Genomic DNA, 19,653 nt, shown 5'->3' with positions numbered 1-19,653 from the left:
GTGGGCGAGCAAAATTCTTTTTCATTCCTTTTGCAGCCAAAAAGATGACAACTTAACTTCTAGATCCCAGCACGAGTTTGTAGACCTGGTAGTTGGAAAAACAAACCAAACATCCTTTTTTCTTGTAAAATGACTGTATTTGATCTGGAAATCATTGAGATGCAATAAACATGAACTCCATGATCCTATTTTTATAGAGTCAGTTTTCTGAGTAGAACCACACTTAACAAAACAATCATTATAATTGAATAGCAGCACTTGTGAAAAGGCCTGGATTGAAAACACTGATGACAGAAGCCTTCTGTTTGTCCCTGGAACAACAGAGCCAATGGTAGCATAAGCTACAACATACTATTCCTCAAACAATTGACATCCAAGGGACTAACTGGTGTTACAGCTTTAAGTACTCTATATTGCTGGGTAGCTATTTTTTGGCAGTGGTGGGTGCTCCTAAGCAAGTGGTAGAGTAAGCAGTTAATAGCCATGTTGCTGAGCAGGTAGTGATGTCTTAGGGCACTTCACCTTACTGGCACTTTTGTAGCTAAACAGCAAAGGTTGGAGGAGGTAGCTCGATTGCTATTGCTTGTTTGGGCTGCACACACACAAACTCACTGCTGTTTGGTAATTAGCGCTGGCTGTGTAGAGCCTGTACTTTTTCCTCCCCCCCTACCTTTTTATGCTGACATCTGTCTGTTGGACATCAAAGTGCAACCTTTCAAAACCACAAAGTCATATGACTTGCCGAACACTTAAGTGATCTATACAAATGGGGGCAAGCTCCCTCCTGGAGGAAGTATTCTTCTGTCGTGATGCGTTAAAACAGCTCTTTGTATTTGGGCAATAACAAAGATTCATTTGAAAGTATTAGCTATCATCAGGGCTTGACCTCTTCAGAAAGTATTCTTTAGTGAGGGTTTTAAAGTGGATTTGGAAAGATAATTATTCTTGTCCTCGGGTAGAATCTGGGCAATTTACGTGCTCAGCTGACTCGCCGTTTTGGCTTCAATGGATATTTATTCTCATAATGTAGAACTTCTGTGCACGGTTGTGTTGCAGTGGCAGAGGATGGTGGTAATGGGCAGATTAGATATGTGCAGACAGAGATACTGCTCAGGGTGACACATCCTTAATTGTCAGTATTCTTATAGCAGGCAGTGTGCTCAGTACTGTGGCTCTTTAGTGCAGGGGAAGAAGAGGCTATTTATCTCTTTGTTTTTCTCATTGTGAGTTCACAAAACATTTCCAGAGAACCATCTCATGGCCATGAAAAGGTGGTTTGTCTATATCATTTAAGCCAGCACATCACTTGGAAAAATTGAATTTTGTACCTCTCCTGCATGGTAACATTATTTTCATGATATTTCAGTATGTATTTTTTTTTTTATTCAAAAATATGTCATTATTGTTTTATCCTGTAACTTTCATTAGTAATCAGTGTAATGTATATTGTCTTTCTGGAGTTAATGTACACTTTTCTATAAACGGATATTGCAACATTTGATAGGGCTTCCCAGGCTGCATTTTTATCAGATCACAAAATTTAAGCAGGCATTAGCAAGAGGATATTTTTGTGGTCTTCTCAGTCCCATGTAATATCCCTGAACCCTGCAGGTGGGCACTAGGCCAAATCCTGTGGTGGGATCCACCTGATGATGTATAAAACAGAGGTCTGTGGACTCATGAACATTTCCATGATATGTTCCTCAGGAACAAGAGTTCTGACTGGAAAGTCCTACCTGCTTGTCCAGTGCATGTTTATAAATGTTAGGTTTATAGAAGGTTATTGTACATGTCCTGCCTAAAATCCCTGGTCACGACATCTGCACTTTGCTATCAGTTTCTGCCACAAAATATGGGAAATACCATTACATGTTTGGATGTCACCAACCATAGCTGGCTCTCACCATTTTAGGTACTTTTGGGTAGAAGCTGCTCTCCGTGATGTGTTTCTGCAGCCCTGTACCAGTGATGCTGGCTGGACCCCACAACAAAGCTGCAGGGAGGGCAGGATGCAGACAAGATGGATGGTGAGGGGCATCAGCACAGCTACTATTTCCTATGACTGACACACGCATGTTGTACCAGCTGGTGGTGGCAGAGGGGTGGAAACACATCTTCTTAATGTGCACCTGCTAATATAAATCAATTATTATAATAACGAAGCCAAAGCATGATGAATTTACTCTCTCCAGACCGTCTTGCATTCTGCCTTTACTTGGGAAGCAGGCAAAAATATATTAGCACATTTCTTTCTCTTCCTTTGTGTAGTGAACCTGCCATTTTTTGTCACCGTTCCTAATGTTTCATTGACTTCTGACTGTGATTTGTCATTTATTCAAAGCTGTATTAGCTTGGTAGTGCCTAAGAGTTATTGAACAACTAACATAATGGACAAGTCATTCCAGCAGCAGAGCTGGAGTTTGCAGGAAAAGGTCATGGTAACCACAGGCCAAGTTGAAGGCTGGAAATATGGACAAGGTCTGGCCTTTTATCAGCAAATCTGGAGCCAAAATGTGAGAAGGTGCATGTGGATGCATGTTTGTGTTGGAGAGCCAGGATGCCTTGAATGAGATGTGTATGCAGGAAGTATTCCTGACTGGGGAAAAATATAAAAATGGGTTATTAAAACTGGTCTGAGATATCAGCTGTAGTAGGAGATGTGGGGAGTAGGAGGAGCTGTGTTTTCTCCTCACCTCTAATTTACTGAAGGTAATAGTTGTCCTTTTTTTGACTTAGCTGGCTTTAGATTGCAGTCCACTTCTCAGTATTGCACTCAAACAAGGCTCAACAGCTGCCTGTAGCAAGATCCTGGAAAGAAACCTCAGGTTGCATGAGGTGTCTGTGATCAATGTACAGTTTCACTATCTTTAGGAGACCTTTCTAATGAACTTTGTGGACTATTACTGACACTTCACATGTGACAGTTTTCTCCTGCCTGGAATTGTTGTTTTTTCCAGAGCATGCTGTTCAGTTGAACTGAGGTCAGGGAAATCGCCAACTAGTAAAATACCTTCAGAAGAAATTAGAAAGTTATTGTCAATATATTGCTCTTCTGTCACCTCTGGTAAAAAAAAAAAAAAAAAAAAAGGAGACAATATCAGGTCTGTGGCTGTTGCATTTGCAAGCTGACAGTGGGCTCAAAAGAGGGGCCCCTACTATTTCCCTGTGTTTTAGGGATGAGTTGGATGGTCATTTGACTCCAGCTGTCGGGGATCTATAGAGCAGCAGCTTGTACGCTCTGGAGATCGGTCAGATCTCATTAACCTGCAGCCAGTTATTTGTGCAGCTCTGAGATCCCCCTTAGTGAAAGAAACCAATTTACTGAGTTTAGGAGATAATCTTGTTAGATATATTTTCGCTCCTTCCATATAGAAAAGTATGTTTGGGCTGAAGGACGTATTTCTGGTAACTCTGATGTCCAGTCTCCAAGTCTAATGGGATATGTGAGGTGGAATTAAATGTGTATCCTCTATCTTTGAAGGCTGCCCAATGGCTTTGTGTAACTCTACCTCCTGGTGAGTACCATTTCAGTAAATTTAAGGACTGCTTACCCAGGAAGAGATCCAGACAGCTAGGAAAGCTTTAATCCCAGTTATCTCTTTATATGTGTCTTTAGCTGGAACAAACTAAAGGAAAGCTGCGTTTTCAACCCATTGGTGATCCTTTTCTATTCAACACTATAATAACATTGCAGGTTTTTACCACAAAAAATGTCAAGCTTCTTACAGCAGTAAGTCTTAGGGCTATAAACATTTATACTAGCATGCTAAAGAGATTTGTGCATAAGGGGCCGTACTGGCATTAGGGAGGGGCTGAAAGTATGAGTAGTCTAACATTAAACAGAGGCAGGCAGTAATTTAATTGGCATTTATATGTTGAGAAAAGGAAAAAATAGTAAGTATGAAAAAAAAAATGTGGCTAGGAAGCTTTTAGAGATCAGGGAGGTAATTTTCTTTCCAAAATGATTCACAGCATCTCGTGTTAGCTAATTAACAAAACAGCAGGTTTGTGAATTTAACAGCAGTGGGGTTAGGACTCGGTGGGCTCATTTTTTGCCCATATGTTTGCTGGGGTCTGTTCAGCCCCCTCAGTGCTTTTGCTCTGCTCTTTGGCATCTGGGGGAGCCCAGCCTCTTTTGGGGTCAGAGTTACAAGTGGCTGTGCTCCGAGATAGGAGCCAGATGAGGGTGAAAGGGGCAGGTGGAGAAGCAGGAGATTACACTTTGACTGGCATGACTCAGCCATCCATAAAATGATTTTCATTAATGTTTAATGTGTGTCAAAAATGTCAGCATCCATAAGAGAGGCAGATAAATTATTTAGTCCTGTAAGTGTCTTGCCTTCCCCTTCCCGCTGATATTTGTAAAATGTTTGCCCCGGTTTTATTTAGATTTAGGATGTTGTTGGGTAAGTTAAACTGATTGCTGTTACACCCAGAGTGCTTCCTTGCAAGACCCTCAGAGGAGCTGCTGCAACTTTACAGTTTGGTGCTTTGTTAGGGAGACCTGTGCAATCTGAACTCAGCTGCAAAGGGGTTATAGACAGTCCCTGTTGGTGGACTGAGTTGTTTTTAAACTGATTTGTAGAGGGTTAGACACTGAGAAGCTAAAGTAAGGCCAGAAGAGTGGAGTGTGAAGGGAGGTCCTGCTCCCCAGGTGAGGTTACAGAGAGCCTTCCCTGTGCCCTGCGGGGATGTGCTGCACCTGACACAAGCTGGAATGCTTTCTTCTGCCTTTCCTGCTGGTTTTGCTGGTTTTGTCTGGACATGCATCATGCAGAGACCTCTGACCACCTAGTCTGGATGAGCTGTGTCCCACTCAGGGATGGGGACAGCCCCTGCGATCCTGCCAGGGCTTTGGCTGCTCTCCCATGTACCCGCATCTCCACTTGCCTGTTCCCTTTCAAGATCTCAGGACTTGGATCTTGCTTTATCCCTAACCAGGAAATTCATGCGCAGGAGAGGAAAACTTGCCTTTGAGTTGCAGGTTGTGGGTTATTTTGTTTTGGTTTGGGTTTGATTTTTTGTTTGTCTGTTTTTTTTAAATCATCTTCATAAGATGATACAATAGCTACAAGATGAAATTGTAAACCCTAGCAGAAAGAGAGAGGGAACAAAGAGAATGAGCAGAGGAAGAAATGTACCTGATCAGGTGGGATTTGAGGTGAGATGAGACAGAGGGAAATGTAAGCCCAATTAATTGTGTAGTGTTAGTTTGTGAATGTTGGATGAACCACAATCAGAAATGACTCATCTAAAACTCACTCTGACACTCACACCAGACACAACCTTCTTCCTAGGAAGGGAATCTTTCTGAAGGCAATGGGAACCTTGTCAGCCTGTGTGTCTGTCTGGACGAGGCACGTTTGAACCCTGTCAGAAAAACTGAAGAGAAGTCTGCAGCAAAAGATTTTTCTTTTTTTTTTTTAGGAAAGCCACAGGCCTTGGAACAAGGATCTCAATTGGCCTCTAATTAAAGTTGCTTTCTTACTGTCTGGCGTGAAATCCCCCTGAGAGGCAGATGTTTGCAAAGCACACTTGAGGCACTGGCATATGGTTCCTTTGTAAGGCTGGCGTTTTAGCAAAGTGCCTCCTGAATGTTGTACATAATTAGATATTTTATTTTATTTTTTTGTCCTGGAGAAGTTACTGGCGACTGGGGACCTCCAGGATCTGAGATGTAGGTTTTCTGAGAAACGGATGGGAAGCCCTAAGCACAGCTCTGATATGTGGCAGGTGGTGACAGATGCCCTGTTGCAGCTTTTTGGAGAAAGCCTGTTGGCTAAATCAATACCAGTTAAGGGAAATGATGCTAATCTACAGAATTTCATAGAGGATGCAACACTGGGTACCCATCATCTCCAACTGCACAGAGGACTTGCATCTTTCCTACAGAAATCTATCAGCAGTTCTAAACTTTTTATAGGATTATAAAATTCTGAGGAATGTTTCCATAAGGAATCCAACTGTAACTGAGAGGGGAGTGAAATGAAAAGAAAATATTCATGCTCACTAGGCTTGGGTAGAAACTATGACCATGCTTAAAATGTGACTTCAGATTACAAATGGCCCATAGCTCCTTATTAGAGCCATAAGAGACTCTTGCATCTGGGTGGTCACTGATGTGTAGTACAGTCTACAGCAAGATACTGAATGACTAAAAGCTTAAGGTGGTGAATATGCTTGTTTATCTCTGGGACAGCACATCCATCCCTTGCACACTTAAAACACAGGATTTTGTGTCAGTTGACCCATTTTTTCCAGTTCTCTTAACGTCTCCCTTTTCTGTCCCAAAAGTCCTTTCTATGATCACCAGAGCAAGTCTTTCCTGCTGTCAGAGCCTCATTTTTGACTGTCTTTAAAAGTACACTGCAACAGTTCCCTGCCTCAGAAAGGCTTTTTGAGACAAAATTAATTCGTGTTTGTAAGGTGCTTTTGAGGTCTATGGACTTGACTGTGCTTTACTAATGTGAGCAGTCATTATTTCTGTTCTGTAGAGATGAAAAGCAAGATCTAGCACCGTTAAAACAGCTTGTTCAGGAACACAAAGCAATTTAGGAGCAGAACCACAAATAGAGCCAAGTCTTTTGACTAGCAGTCAGATGTGCTATCCACAGGGCTACCTATAACATCTAATTATTTTTCTAAGGGTAGTAACTGAAAGATCTCAGCCTGATTCCAAAGTCCTGATGAAAATAAAAAGGAAATGTGTAAAAGATTGACTCACAGTCATTGCATTCTCTTAGCATCTCTATTAGTGTATGTTTAAAATGAAAATCCCTCATGGATGGAGGTGAAGCAGAGGCTTTGCTGTAGGTTGTAGATTAATTCATTATCCTGATGCTTTGAATGGTTTTGTGAAATGTATGAAAGGGCAAAGCCTGGCTGTTGGCTTAGGTAGGATGCACAGGGTGCAATGTTTTGGGCTTCAGATGCTGAACACAGCTTATTAGAGACCACGTGTGCACAGAGGCTAATGAATTTGCATGCTGGCTGCAAGCGGCTGTATCTTTCTTGAAGCCTTGCCTGTTCTTTGGCGTGCTTTCAAACTGAGGCTACTGTTTAAATGCGTGGACATTCAAAGGCTGTGCTGGGAGGCTCGATGCTGCCAAGTACCTCGTGGAAGGAATAACAATCTCAGCAATTAGCAAGCTCCCCCAAAGCCCGGCCCTGCCTCTCTCCGTGTCACAGGCAGAGGAGGAAAGGGTGCTGAGCTGGCAGGGGCTCTCCCGTCGTGGGGATTCAAGCAGTGGGGATTCAAGCAGTGGGAAATCAGAGGGACTGGCCTGTCACTGTAGCGGGGCTAGAAAAGCTGTGGGACCTCTGACAAGCACTGGTGAAACCTGGGAGCAGAGGGAGCCTGTAGGGTTGCCACCCAATAGATGTGTTCAGAAGGATGCTCCAGCAAGCAGTAGTGGTGTATGAGCAACAAAAGGAAGGACAGAATAAGGAAACACAGAGAAAATAATATTAGTCTTGGAGTGAGCCCAAGTATTACATATAAAACCCAAATTAATCTTTGAATTTTAGAATAAATGCAGCAATGTAATGAATATAACTTTCGTCTCTGCTGTGCTAAATGCTTGGCATGTGTTGCAAGGGATTTGTCTTCTGTGCAAACCATCCATTTGGTGTCGGTGATTCTTGCAAATTTTGAGGCCATAGCGTGGGTCTGTGTGTCAGTCTGCACACTAGATCTGGTGGCATAAAAACATTTACTCTGTATACGACTTGCAGCAGTGTCAGAGATTAGATTTGTAGCAGATTCATGGTTGGATCATCCAACAGACACCTGTTAGGTACTTTGCATACATTTATGTCTATGTCTATAGTCCATGTGTAAGCGTCTATAGTACACTTACACATGCAGAAATTAGTAGACTTCCACCACAAGCTTAAATGATGTGTAGGTCTTTGGTTATAGCATGGAAAAACCATCACAAGCCTACAAACGTCTCAGGAATTATTTACATTTCCATTGAAGAGCAATGCCCTAGCCCCTGCTCTGCAGAGGGTAAGAAACACAGCCAATGCCAGCTGTGTTTCGATGGAAAATATCAGCAGTGTCTGTGCTAGCTTTTGCTGATCTCCCCACATGAGCGCTGCATCCCATGGCCATGCTTACTGCTCAAGGTGTGCTGAATGCAGACGGTCTGTTTGCTGCACTTGTTCCTTTAGCAAAAGTGGATGTGTCAGGGGCACCAGGTCAGAAGTTCTTGCTTGAGAAAGTGAACCTGGGGTGGAATAAGACAGCTGCCATCCTTGCCCTGGGGCTATGGTGTTAGTCCAACCTGCCTTTCCCCCTGTCCCTGCCATGCTCTGACCTGTAGTCACAGGGCTGTAAATGTTTCCTGTGAGGCTACTATTACTTTTTACTGGTTGTTAAGGAGGATAATAACCTTTGTTAGTGAAGTGTATTGCTCTGGGTTAATCTTCAGTAACAACTGATAATGATATTTACAGGTGAATTTTGTATTTCTTCTGGGTGGTGCTGCCTTCAGATTCAGTCCTTCTGTCCTTATGTCTGTCCGTCATTCCTGTCAAAACCTGTCCTGCTACCTGCAGTGGGGAAGGGCAGCAGGAGAGTGTCGCGGGCTCCTGGGAGTCTCAGGGCACTAAAATACTCTTTCTTTGCATCAGTGAAGGTGTCTGCTGTCTGCAGAGGAGTGATCGGCAGATGCAGAATGTCCAGCCCCATTTACCTCTGCCAGATGGTGCTAAAATACTAGTCCAAAGCACATGTTGCTTCTATTCAACCAAATGCTCAGGCCATGCTGTGGCCTCTCTGCCTCTGAACCAATGAGCCTCAGCCAGCAAAATCCCAGCGGCAAAGCCCTCAGCAGCCCTCGGCTAAGCCTCTCTCCATGGCTCATAGAAAATCAGAGAAATCAAACTAGGAATGCTCACAGTCCTGGGGGGACAGACAACAGTGCGCAAGAAAGGAAGGAAGGGGTTAAAGAGTGTTTGTCTAGCACACCCAAAATGTAAATATTTGAGGCAGAAATGCAGAAAGAAGGAATAATGGAGAGAGAAGGGTAGGAGGAGGAAGCAAGAAGTTTAAAGAGAAGAAAAAGGAGGATTATATTCTCCCAGAAAACAAAGGGATGGTTGTATGAGGGAAGCATTGGGGAAATGAAGGTTCAGCTCTGCACAAACTTTGTCTGACACTGGACAAGTCAATCTCTCCATGTCTCAGTTTGCAAATGCTACAATGGGAATAATAAAGCCTCGTTTGTTCTTCTTCCCTCTGCTCACATCAGATTTCCCTTCTGTTTCTATGTTGTAGAAAGCCAAGATGTTACCATACTGCAAACAAAAATAAAATCCACTGAGGCTTTGAGGGGAAAAAAAAAAAAAAAAGACAAAACACCATAGGAAGGAAAATAGACTATGATAAACCTAAGAGATAACTGCTGCAAAAACCAGGGTAGGTGAGAACAAGAAATACAGGAGAGGTCTTTACTGAGGGAAGAAGAAAGAAACAATATGGACCAGATTAATCCTACTGTTGCACCCTGGACTCCAGTAGAGTTCCTCGAGGGTTGGGTTTAGCCCAAGGAGTTCAGTTTTGTTTGGTTAAAGAAACTTCATGCCAAAGTTTTTAAATAGTCAAATCTGTTCTGAGAATTATGAGAATGTGGGCTGCCTTTCCTGAAACATTGCATGGGACTTGGGATGAACAACTCCTGCCGAAGGCATCAGGAGCCAAGTGATTAAGCCCCATGCAGTGCTCTGACAGGAGGCCGCCTTCTTGCCTACGCATACTTTTTTTTTCAAGCATAGAAAGTATTTCCATATTTTCAGCAGCTGATCTTTATTTGAAGCCACTAGCTGCATTTTTTAGATTAGAACTGAAGCTTTTCTAGGAAAAGCCACTCTGGAGCAGATCATGTGTCCATCTAGCCCAAGATGGTGCCTCCAACAGAGACCCTGCACTCTGCTTACAGAAAGAAATCCTAAAGCCCACAGGCCTCTCTCCAGAGGTAATTTATGTTTCACTCCAAGAATCAGAGTTTGGCTTTCACTCTAAAGTCTATTCTTTCCAAAACTATTGCTTATTTTTTTTGATCTTTACAGTTCCCTTGAGATGTTTGTTGTTTGCAGATCCCTAACCCATTTGGGAAGTCCCTTGAGCTGCTGACCTCTGTGTCCTGCGGCAGCAGGTTCACCAGGGTAACTGAGGCATTTGTGCAGGAAAAATGGAATTTTCTCAGTTTCAGATTTGCTGCGTTTAATGTGGAAGCATACCTTAAACTTCCAGAAGCCACCCAGCTGGCTTCTCATTACAACATCTCACCGAAAACTCTGAGCTACTTCTGCCACGCAGGGAATTCCTGCTAAGAGAAGGGCTGTGCATGTGTGAGGCATGTGTGAAACATGGATCAGTCATGCTGATTTAAATATTTCAATGCTTCCAGGTTCACATTACTCTGTCAATGGCTCCTTCAGGCACGGTGTGTTCTCTTCTTGTGTAACTGGAGTATTAAAAGTTTGTGGATGGTCACATATCACTGGATAGCACACCTAGCCAGGATGTGATAAAGATGTGAGGGGCTGCAGGGTGATTGGGACATGGCACTGTCCTCTCTGCACCTCTCTTTTGATAAAGAGGCAACTACAGTGCTTAAGCTTCTTCACAGACCATGGTGAGGCTTACAGGTAGAAGGGCAACAGGGGCCCTGTCGTGTAGTCCCATGCTTATGATGGTGGTGAAGCAGCAAACCAGTGCATGAACAATGGGCAGGATGGCTCAGTGTTCAGCTTGCCCTTCCTTCATCTGTCTGCCCTTCTCTGTCCTGCTGCTGCAGAAGGGCTTGGGTCTTACAGGGGTAGGAGGGAGGTGTAGGGCAGGATACAAAATACAGCCTTTTGTCATCATCTAGAAATGAACTGGCTAAATGACTGTATAACCAAGACTCCGCGACAAAAATTAGACCATTCTACACAGACACTGCTTTGGATCCAGCACACAAACAAAACAAGTGTATTAGAAACAGCTGGGGGATAGGATGAAAATGAGCATTATTAGGGTATGCTTATAATAACTTATGAAATGGGGAATGCAGTATTGCTGCTCTGGGCCCTCCTGGAGACAGATTTGCTGTTCCTTTTGGAGCCATTATTACAGCCATTGGTTTTCCCATTTATGCATCCCCTTCCCCCAGCTGTTACTGGAAAACCTGGCAGCCTGCTCTGAGATGTAGCTGCTAAAGTGAGGATTTTGTCAGATGCTGGAGTGACCTCTGAAACCAGTGGCCACGGCCTCATCTGCGGGTCATGAGCGTGTGCATCACCCAGAGTGGGACAAGGCTTCAGGCACTGGTCTACCTTCAGGAGTTTCCTTCCTCATCCTAAGGAAAGTTTTGCAGCTCATGGGAGTTTTCATTGTTTCCCTGGCTGTAGGATGAGCTCGAAGTTTTCCTGTTCCTTCATCATTTTGGAGCATGACTGACCTGTTCTGGGGAATACTGGAAGGGTGAAAAATGCTGCTGGCAACACTGCCCCTATTCATGCCTTTTCTTGCCTTTCCTGTGCACAGACAGGACATTGGAGCCATGAGCAGTGAACCCATTGCCTGCAGCCTGCCCTGCTGCAGCTCAGGACATGACTATCTTTAAAAGTCATACTTTTTTTGTCCTGGTCTCTGTGGGATGCAGTCCTTTCTTGGTAGGAGAGTGTTTGAAATTGCCCTTCAGGCCTCATTATGGTGGGCTTTTGCTAGGAAGTCCTTATTGTGTGTTTTTCACGTACAATTACCGTACCCACTGACATTGTTTGGTACTGTTCACCAAGACTTCAGTTGTATAACATCTAGTTCACAGTTAAGTGCCTGAGAATAGACGTTGCTGTTTCCTTGACAAATTTAACAAATATTGGCCAAAACTCAACTTGCACTGACACTGCTGAACTTGCAGCTGGAGAAATTTGGCCCAGTACTCTGTTTCAGTGTCTTCAAGCCATCATGATGTGTCTAGCATGTTGGTTGTTCTCATTTGCTTCATGGATGAGATGCTTGTATACAAAGCTGCTTAAATTCTAAATGTTGCCTGTGGCTGAACAGTTCTTGCTTTTGATGTGAGAACTAGCCATAGCCTGGGATTTGGGAAGTTATTATATTTAAGAGGATAAGTTAATAGCAAAGTCTCATATGTTTAACATAGAACGCACAAAGGTCACTAGTGAAGGACATATTTGCAGGTTCAAGATAGTGTTCTTGCACAAGCTGACTGTGCATGGCAAATGCTACTGCACTTACCACTAGCCATAACTCAACCATAATAACAATATTAAAACTCAGGTCCAGCTGGAGGTGAAAATGGCAGTGATGGTCCTCATCCTGTCTGTTCCATTTGTCTGCATGGATCAAACCACTGTACCTTTGCAGGCTGCATGATACAAGAAATAGATGAAAAAACAGATGACAGGGGGACTTTTCTCCCTGTTTCCACTTTCAGACACAGGTTGTCAGGTGTCATCTGCTGTGTTCAGCAAGGAAGGTGTGATGGCTGGAGTGAGGTTGTCTTGTTTCTAGCCAGTCAGTAAAGCTGCCTAGTGAGAAGACACTCTTGCCCTGGTGCTATCTCAGAAGAATGGTTATTGCTGCCTGCCTGTGAAAGTAAAAATACAGTTGCAAATATGTTGTACTCTTTGGTGAGCTGGAATAGATTTAAAGCCATATTGAGGCTCACTTATCATGATGGATATTCACTACCCACTGATGGATGAGTTATTTTTCAGAGCTGCTGCAAAGATGTCCTTCAAACCCACCTTTTGTTTTGTAATAGTGTTGATGGAATAACAGTGTCTGGCTTGCCGTGGGCTGATCCATCACCACTGGTCTTTTGAAAAACAGAGGGATGTTGGTGGTGGCTGAAACCATTGGCATTTTTTTTCGCTTAACGCTTCCAGAAGAGTGAAAATCTGGGATTTCTTTGGTGAACTTTCAGAAGAGATGAAATAATTTGGCACTGCATGGAAAGCAAATGGCCTGTGCAGGAATATTTAACTCATAATCAAACAACATGGATTACATGAGGATGTGCCATGGCTTCAAACCACTTCTTACCCAGGGAAAACTTTGGCTGGCTTGTAAGAAGTGTAAGTGGAGTTCCCACCTTGAGCCGTTCCATCTCCAGCTGTGCTGTGTAGAGCAGAAAGAAGGAAAGGTGAAAAACCTTACCCAGTCCCTTTGCAAATCTGTCTCAAGGACTGATGCTAAATGGACGTGTATATGCTGTAATGTTCCCTGCAGTTTTGCCTGGACTGTGTTCAGAAAGCGAAGGGAGCAGGCTCCTGGCTCAACATGCAACCTGAGCATCTCTCAGTCTCAATATTATGGTCTGTGAAAAAGGCAGTGGTAATAAAGCTGGTTCCTTGAAAGGAAATTTTTTATCTTTTCAAAACTCCTGAAGAATAAAGTGATGAGTTGATTCTCTATATTTTCTTTTTATAAACACATCTCTATTGATGCTTATGCTGTTCGAGTATCAGCCATTAGGGTCTGGCTCTTGGTGCTTTTATGTAATTTATAAACTTTCTCCAGTCTGATTTTGAGAAACATGGAGTGTCTGTGAAGCTGGGAGCAAGAACATGCTCTTTTCTAATGTGGCTTTTGCTCTGTTTTGCAGGTTCTTTTCGAAATGATGGCTTAAAAGCTGCTGATGTCCTCCCTATTCTGAAGGAGAAGGTGGCCTTTGTGTCAGGTGAGCACATCTTTCCTGGGTCCTTCTGGCCAAGCACGAGCACTGCCTGCCACATCCTGGTCCTTATGGTGCTGCAGGGTCATGAGGGATCAGTTTTGTGTTTGGACTTTGTAGCAATTAAATTAGCTCTTCTGCTAAAAAATTGGCTGTGTGTGGAACAGGGCTAGGAAGTAATACTGAGTGCATTGGAAACTGGACCATGGTGATTTTCTTCTTATTCTGAGAAAAGGGTAAATAAATGGGCAGCACAGTGGGATGAAATGCAGCATCTCAGCTCCAGCCCAGATGTGTGCTATCTCAGCATTCAGAATGGTTCAAGGATCCTGCTTGGGGTTCAAGGTCAGTGAATAGCATGAATTCCTGTTTGTAGGAAGCACTCAGACCTGTAAATCACTGATGTTTCATTTGCAGTCCCAATCAACTTGCAGTTAAAAGCACCATTGATGCTGCATTTACATAATAACTCAGATGCTGAAAGATCTCCTGCCATCCTGTACAAAGATTTACAGCCTTCATTCTGGAGACAAATCTTGAGGACCTAGGGGTAGATGAGGAAGAGACAATGGCTTGGACTATATTGTTTCTGAGGTGAATTACAACTTGTCAGGGAGAGGAGGAAGAGAAAGTCTGAAGCGATCATAATCTTACATGAAGTCACTTAAATTGGCAGCATAAAAATGGGGTATTTCTAGTGCCAACATTTATGATGATTGCAAACCATTCAAGCTGCTTTTCATGATCTTCCCTGTTGCAATGAGAAAACCTGCATCAAAAGCAGCTGGCCCCTTGTTTGCAATCTCTGCTTTTTGTTTCCTTCATCTCTGCAGTAATGCTGACTGCAGACGGGAGGAGAGCAGCAGTGAGGCCATTAGGTACCCAGGCTCTTCCTCACTGGTTTGCCTCATGGATGCTGGAGTGGGGTCCATGGGAATGGGGCTTGTTACCCTGCTGAGACATGGAGATGCCTGGCCAGGCAGGAAAATATTTTGCCTTGACTAATGGTTGGTGTGAGATGTCATTCCCCTGTAGCAACAGTTAAATTGTCCAGGGATCACCAATCCAGCAGTGAGTTGTATAAGCCATTAGTGACTCTATAAACCCTAAACTTTCTGAAAATCCAGGACTTTGAGGGAAGTTTGTGAGATCCCAACAGCCTTGTGTGAAAACTCAAGCTTATCCCAGCAGAACTCAGGCGCTCGACTGCTTTACCGCTCACTGGTGTCTCATTCAGAATGTCCTGAAACGTTTGACATGGTGGTTGTCTTTCACTGCTCTGACGAGGGGAACATAGTCATGACAACACAGTGTACCTGCAGACTTGTTTGTGACACAAAGCTGAACCAGACACCCTCGGGAAGAATTCAGTTCTTGGCTCCTGCACGTGCATCGCATGGAAACAACTGCAGGATCATTTGGTAATTCATGGAATATTTAATAACTACAGCCTCTCTGGATCATTTATATAGCCTTTTCCAGTGACAGTGCCTGCCTTCAGCTCTGAGCCAGAGGGTCTCGCACCAAATCGTCAGCTCATTAGATGCCGTCCTGGGCCAGGCTTGCCTTGTGGGGGGGCATTAAACGAGCAACATGAACATGATCCCCAAGGGTTTTGCACTGTGATCTGCTGCAGGCAAGCAACACCTCACTCCTCATAGACTCACCAGCCTCCAAACTTGTATCTCCTCAAAATGTGCCTGTTCCTGACACAGCTAGCTAGATAGCTGTCCTAGGATTTACACCTCCTGTCCCTGGTCTCCAAATGCAACAACAAGAGGCAAAAATTGTCAGGGGTCTTCGCAGATAAAATACTCTGAGCTGCTGGTATCTTATTGCAATAACTCCATCATCACGCTCCAGCCCAGAGTTTAAGTACTGCTTAGTCTTCCCCCAGATTGTTTTAATGAAGCAGATTAAGAAAAGTATTTGAGCACTTCAACTGATGCCTAGGTTCTTTTTAACTAAAGTGGAATAACTTCCTAATGTATGCTTTGAGCACAGAAGAGAAAACATTTGCCAAAACAGAAAAAAAATCAAATAGCTGGACTTCGCAAGATGAAAAAAAAAAAAGTCATTCTGTAGTTAGCACAGGCTCTGGGAACACATTGCATTTGTAATCAGGCTTCCTCAAGGAAAAGGAGAGTTTTATTGAGTTTTCTACAGAGTTTTATACTGCAATTAATTTTAACGATAACAGTACAGTAGAGTTGTCAAGGGTTCTCCTTACACTAGCAGACTTTGTCAGCACACACAAAAAAAATCTCAGCTGAGCACCTCAGTTACATAAGCTTATTTCTTTTCTCATCTGCTGTGGCTCACCAGCTTGCCTTTTAGTCCATGATTCAACAGGGAAACTGCAGAGAGTAGACAAGCTCCTTGAGATGGGGGCTGTACCGTCCTTTGTGTTTCAGTGCTGTGGATGCTCCACACCTGGACTATGCAGGGCAGAGCAGGCAGGGAGTGACACCGGTACTGCCTGCTCCAGAGCTGGCACAGCAGGACCTGCCTGCACAGCCGTGGCATCTCAGAGGAACACTTGAGCTTTCAGAAGTGCACTTAATTTCAGAGTTGAAATACAGCGCTAACTAGCTGGGCACGGATTCATCCAGCCTAAATGCCATCTGGGGCTCTGTGCCTGACGCTTCCCTTCAGCTGGCTCAGCGCTCTGCATCCGCATCCCTGCACAGCGGGAGACTTCAGGAGTGGGTAACATTGGGATTTTTTTCCTGGAACTGGTTCTTGATTTCTTCCAGTGATCTCATGTATGAACTAGACTGAACCCAAGCAAAGTTCATGTGTGTGTGTCTAAATAGCACCTGCAAATCTCATTCTAGCACTTATAAGCAGAACGGTGGCCTGAAAAGTCAGTAAGACTGAATCTTGGCCGTTGCTGTCTGATTGCTTCCATCACTGACCTCATGAAGTGGATTAAATAAGGGATTGGCGAGGGGAAGCCTTTGGCCACTTGCTTCTTGCTTAAACCCTTAGAAAATCTTGGCTTTGCCTGGGTGGTTCGCTGTGTTGCTTCCAGCAGCGGAATGGCTTTGGGAACCACTAGGGAGTGAACTACAGGCCAGAGACTGATTTTTGTGTTGTGAGAAGGAGCTGAGCACAGAGAAAAAGAAATAAACCAAGTTGTAGATTATTTTAGGTGTTCTTTTTCAGTGAGAGGTGGTGAAATATTTTGGAAGGTGGGCTTTATAGTCTTTCCTAGGAAACACAGATGCTGTTTTAGAAGAATGTTTTAACTTGGGATGTCATTCATCTGCTTAATTATATTTATAGGAGACTTTCTATTGATCGGTGCAATACAGAAGGAAGTGAATGAAGTTCTCAGGAGAGGGAGGGGAGAGTGTTACCGTGTTCCCTTCCCCCGCATGAAGCTTTTCATACACTTAGGCTATTAAAAGCTTGCTAATTGACTAATGCCGTGGGTCTCACTGAAAGCATCTGCCCCTTCCCCACGTCCCACTCAGAAGAGTTTCTCAGAATCCTCCCCACCAATTCCCGTTCCCTGCAGGACTCAGAAGAGCTGCAGCGTTTGGGTTCCACCTGTCACCCAGGTACTGTCTGCTCATCTGCCCAGGCAGGAGCACAATGGAGGAGGCTGGCCAGGTTTCTGAGAGGATGGTTGAGCATGGAAGAATCAACAGCAGAAGGGGCTAAGAAGTCGGTGAGCTGCTGCAGCTGTGACAAGCAGAGCTTGTGTGTTCAACAGTGGGAGGTTTTTCTATGGACTTTGGGAAGCAAAAGGCATAGGGCAGGGAGAAGTGGGTGCAGTAAAAGTTTGGCCACCTCCATCCTTCAAAAAGCCCACTGTCCTCAACCCTTTGTGTCTCTGGAGCTGGGTCACAGTGAAGTCTGAGCCTGGCTGAGAGCCTGAAGGGACAACAGAGATATTTCCTGAGAGGTCTTTGAGAGGATGAATTTCAGTGTAAACAGATCAGATGGAAGGACAACTTTGCAAATAGGTTCCACTAAATTTAGGCCAGCAGGATGAACCAAAGAGAAGGCTCAGAGGGCAAGACACTGACCTTCTCAAAATTTTGTCTGAAGACATCACAGGTCACTTTGAGCCATAGGCGCATGGGACCACATGTGCAGGAGCATGTTTTGCTTTCTCTGTGATGGATGCACTTCACTCTTCAAAAGGGTTGAAATGAGATCCCAGGACCCTCCAAGCACTGGAAGAGTTTGGATCCAGGTTCCAGGGAGCCTCAAACACTGATTTATGGACACTGGGATTTGTATTGAGTTGGGAATAGAACTAACCAAAATATTTAATTTCTAAATGATGTAAATATTTTATGTTTGCACAAAATGTTTTTATTTAAATTTAAAGCTTTCATTCTCTTCTTCCTCTGGAATGGAAATTTCAAATGAAACATCAACACTTCTATATTTTGCTACAGAAAAATGTCTTCCTCTTTATACCGTTCCCTGACGTAGTTTGAAATCAACGGAAATTCCAAAAAGAGGAAATATGCTATTAGAGAAACATAGCAATGCTTGGATGTTGAATTTTCCTAGTGTTTTGGGGCCATCATGCTTTCATTTAGAATTTGTTGCTGCATTGTGAAGATTTTTCTTTGAAGAAGAAAATGAGAAAGTTTAGATTGTAAAGTTTCCAGGTCTTTTGATGAGGTCTGAGTCTGCTGGGGGTGCTTTTTTTTTTTTTTTTCCTTTTGGTTTTTAAGATTCTTAGGTCATTTTTGAGGATAGAGAAGAGCCTTTACCTATAGTTGCTTTTTAGGTATCCTCATCAAGACCCTAAGGTTAGAGCAGAAATAAAAATGTTTCCTGGAATTTCTGATTTCATTTACAGGCTGTAAATGTAGTGTACAGAATCAGTTTCCATATTTCTTTCCATAAATTTTAACCATAACCATGGACTAAATGAAACAATTTCTGTGGAGAATATCTAGTCACTGCCAGCACATACTATCCTGGCTCTTGGACACCAACAGCTTGCCACGATCCAGTCTTTAAAGACATGGTGATCTCTATATGTATCTCAGCAAATGTCTCATCTTCATTTACACAGGGAGTCAAGAGTTGTCCTACGGAAATTAAGGCTGGGAGATTATAAATCAATATAGGGACTCAGGGAGGTGATTGTAGCATATGTAATAATTAATGTTACAACAACCAACCATTTTGGTCATTTTACAGTAAGGTGTGCTCTTCTGTCCTGCTGATGAGACTCATCATCCTTGAAAACTTCCTTATTTCTGTGAAAGCACTTTGGTTCGTAGGTTTATATATTGTCTTAAGGAATCAATTTTAACTGACAAGAGCAACTGAAATCCACCACAGGACACCCCGTCTGTATTAGCAATGGTGTTGTGTTGTGTTCTGTTTTTGTTTTTTTGGGTTTTTTTGTTTGTTTGTTTGTTTGTTTTGTGTTTTTTTTGTTGTTGTTGTTTTTTTTTTGTTTTTTGGGTTTTTTTTTTAAATGGGAAAATGTAAGCTATTTGAAATGGAAATACTTCGCTGGAATGTGAAATTTCAGAAACATTTTAATCTGCCAGTGTTTTCCAGCTCTAGGCCAAATTTCTTCTTAAAACCAGAGAGGAAGAAGACTGCCTAATATCAATGATGTAAATTTAATAGCTTGATTTGGAGTTTACTTTGTTCAGTTTCTCTACTGTTTTTTTAAATATATACAGCTATTGCCATACCTCTGCAACAGAAGAGGTGAGATCAAAAAACCTAATTTGTGTGTGGGGCAAAAGGCAGAGAGGTTTGTGTAGGTGCAAGGGCCAGTGTTGAAGAGGAGGGTGCTGGTGCTCCTTCGCTTGATACTTCACAGCTCACCAGCTACTTCCAGAGACACAAATGGGCTCCTCTGTATTCTCTCTGAAAGTTTTGCCTTCCACACAGAGAAGCTCTTCCTTTGTTTTAATGAGTCTCGCTTGTCCTTAGTTTTGCTTTGTTGGGGCAATAACTTTCTCCA

General features: G+C 43.2%; 1 protein-coding gene across 9 annotated transcripts in view; it reads left to right on the top strand.

Moving 5' to 3' along the window:
- KALRN (kalirin RhoGEF kinase) overlaps positions 1-19,653 on the top strand; it is a 505,770-nt gene that overhangs the window by 146,829 nt on the left and 339,288 nt on the right. For all 9 annotated transcript variants that reach the window (XM_065841448.2, XM_071810806.1, XM_071810810.1 and 6 more), the window contains exon 3: positions 13,626-13,700. In XM_065841448.2, the coding sequence (XP_065697520.1) occupies positions 13,626-13,700 (75 nt within the window). The remainder of the gene's footprint in view (positions 1-13,625; positions 13,701-19,653) is intronic.

Source organism: Patagioenas fasciata, chromosome 7, assembly GCF_037038585.1.
Source record: "Patagioenas fasciata isolate bPatFas1 chromosome 7, bPatFas1.hap1, whole genome shotgun sequence".
NCBI classification, from domain to species: Eukaryota; Metazoa; Chordata; class Aves; order Columbiformes; family Columbidae; genus Patagioenas; species Patagioenas fasciata.
This window is presented reverse-complemented; position numbering and strand designations above follow the sequence as displayed.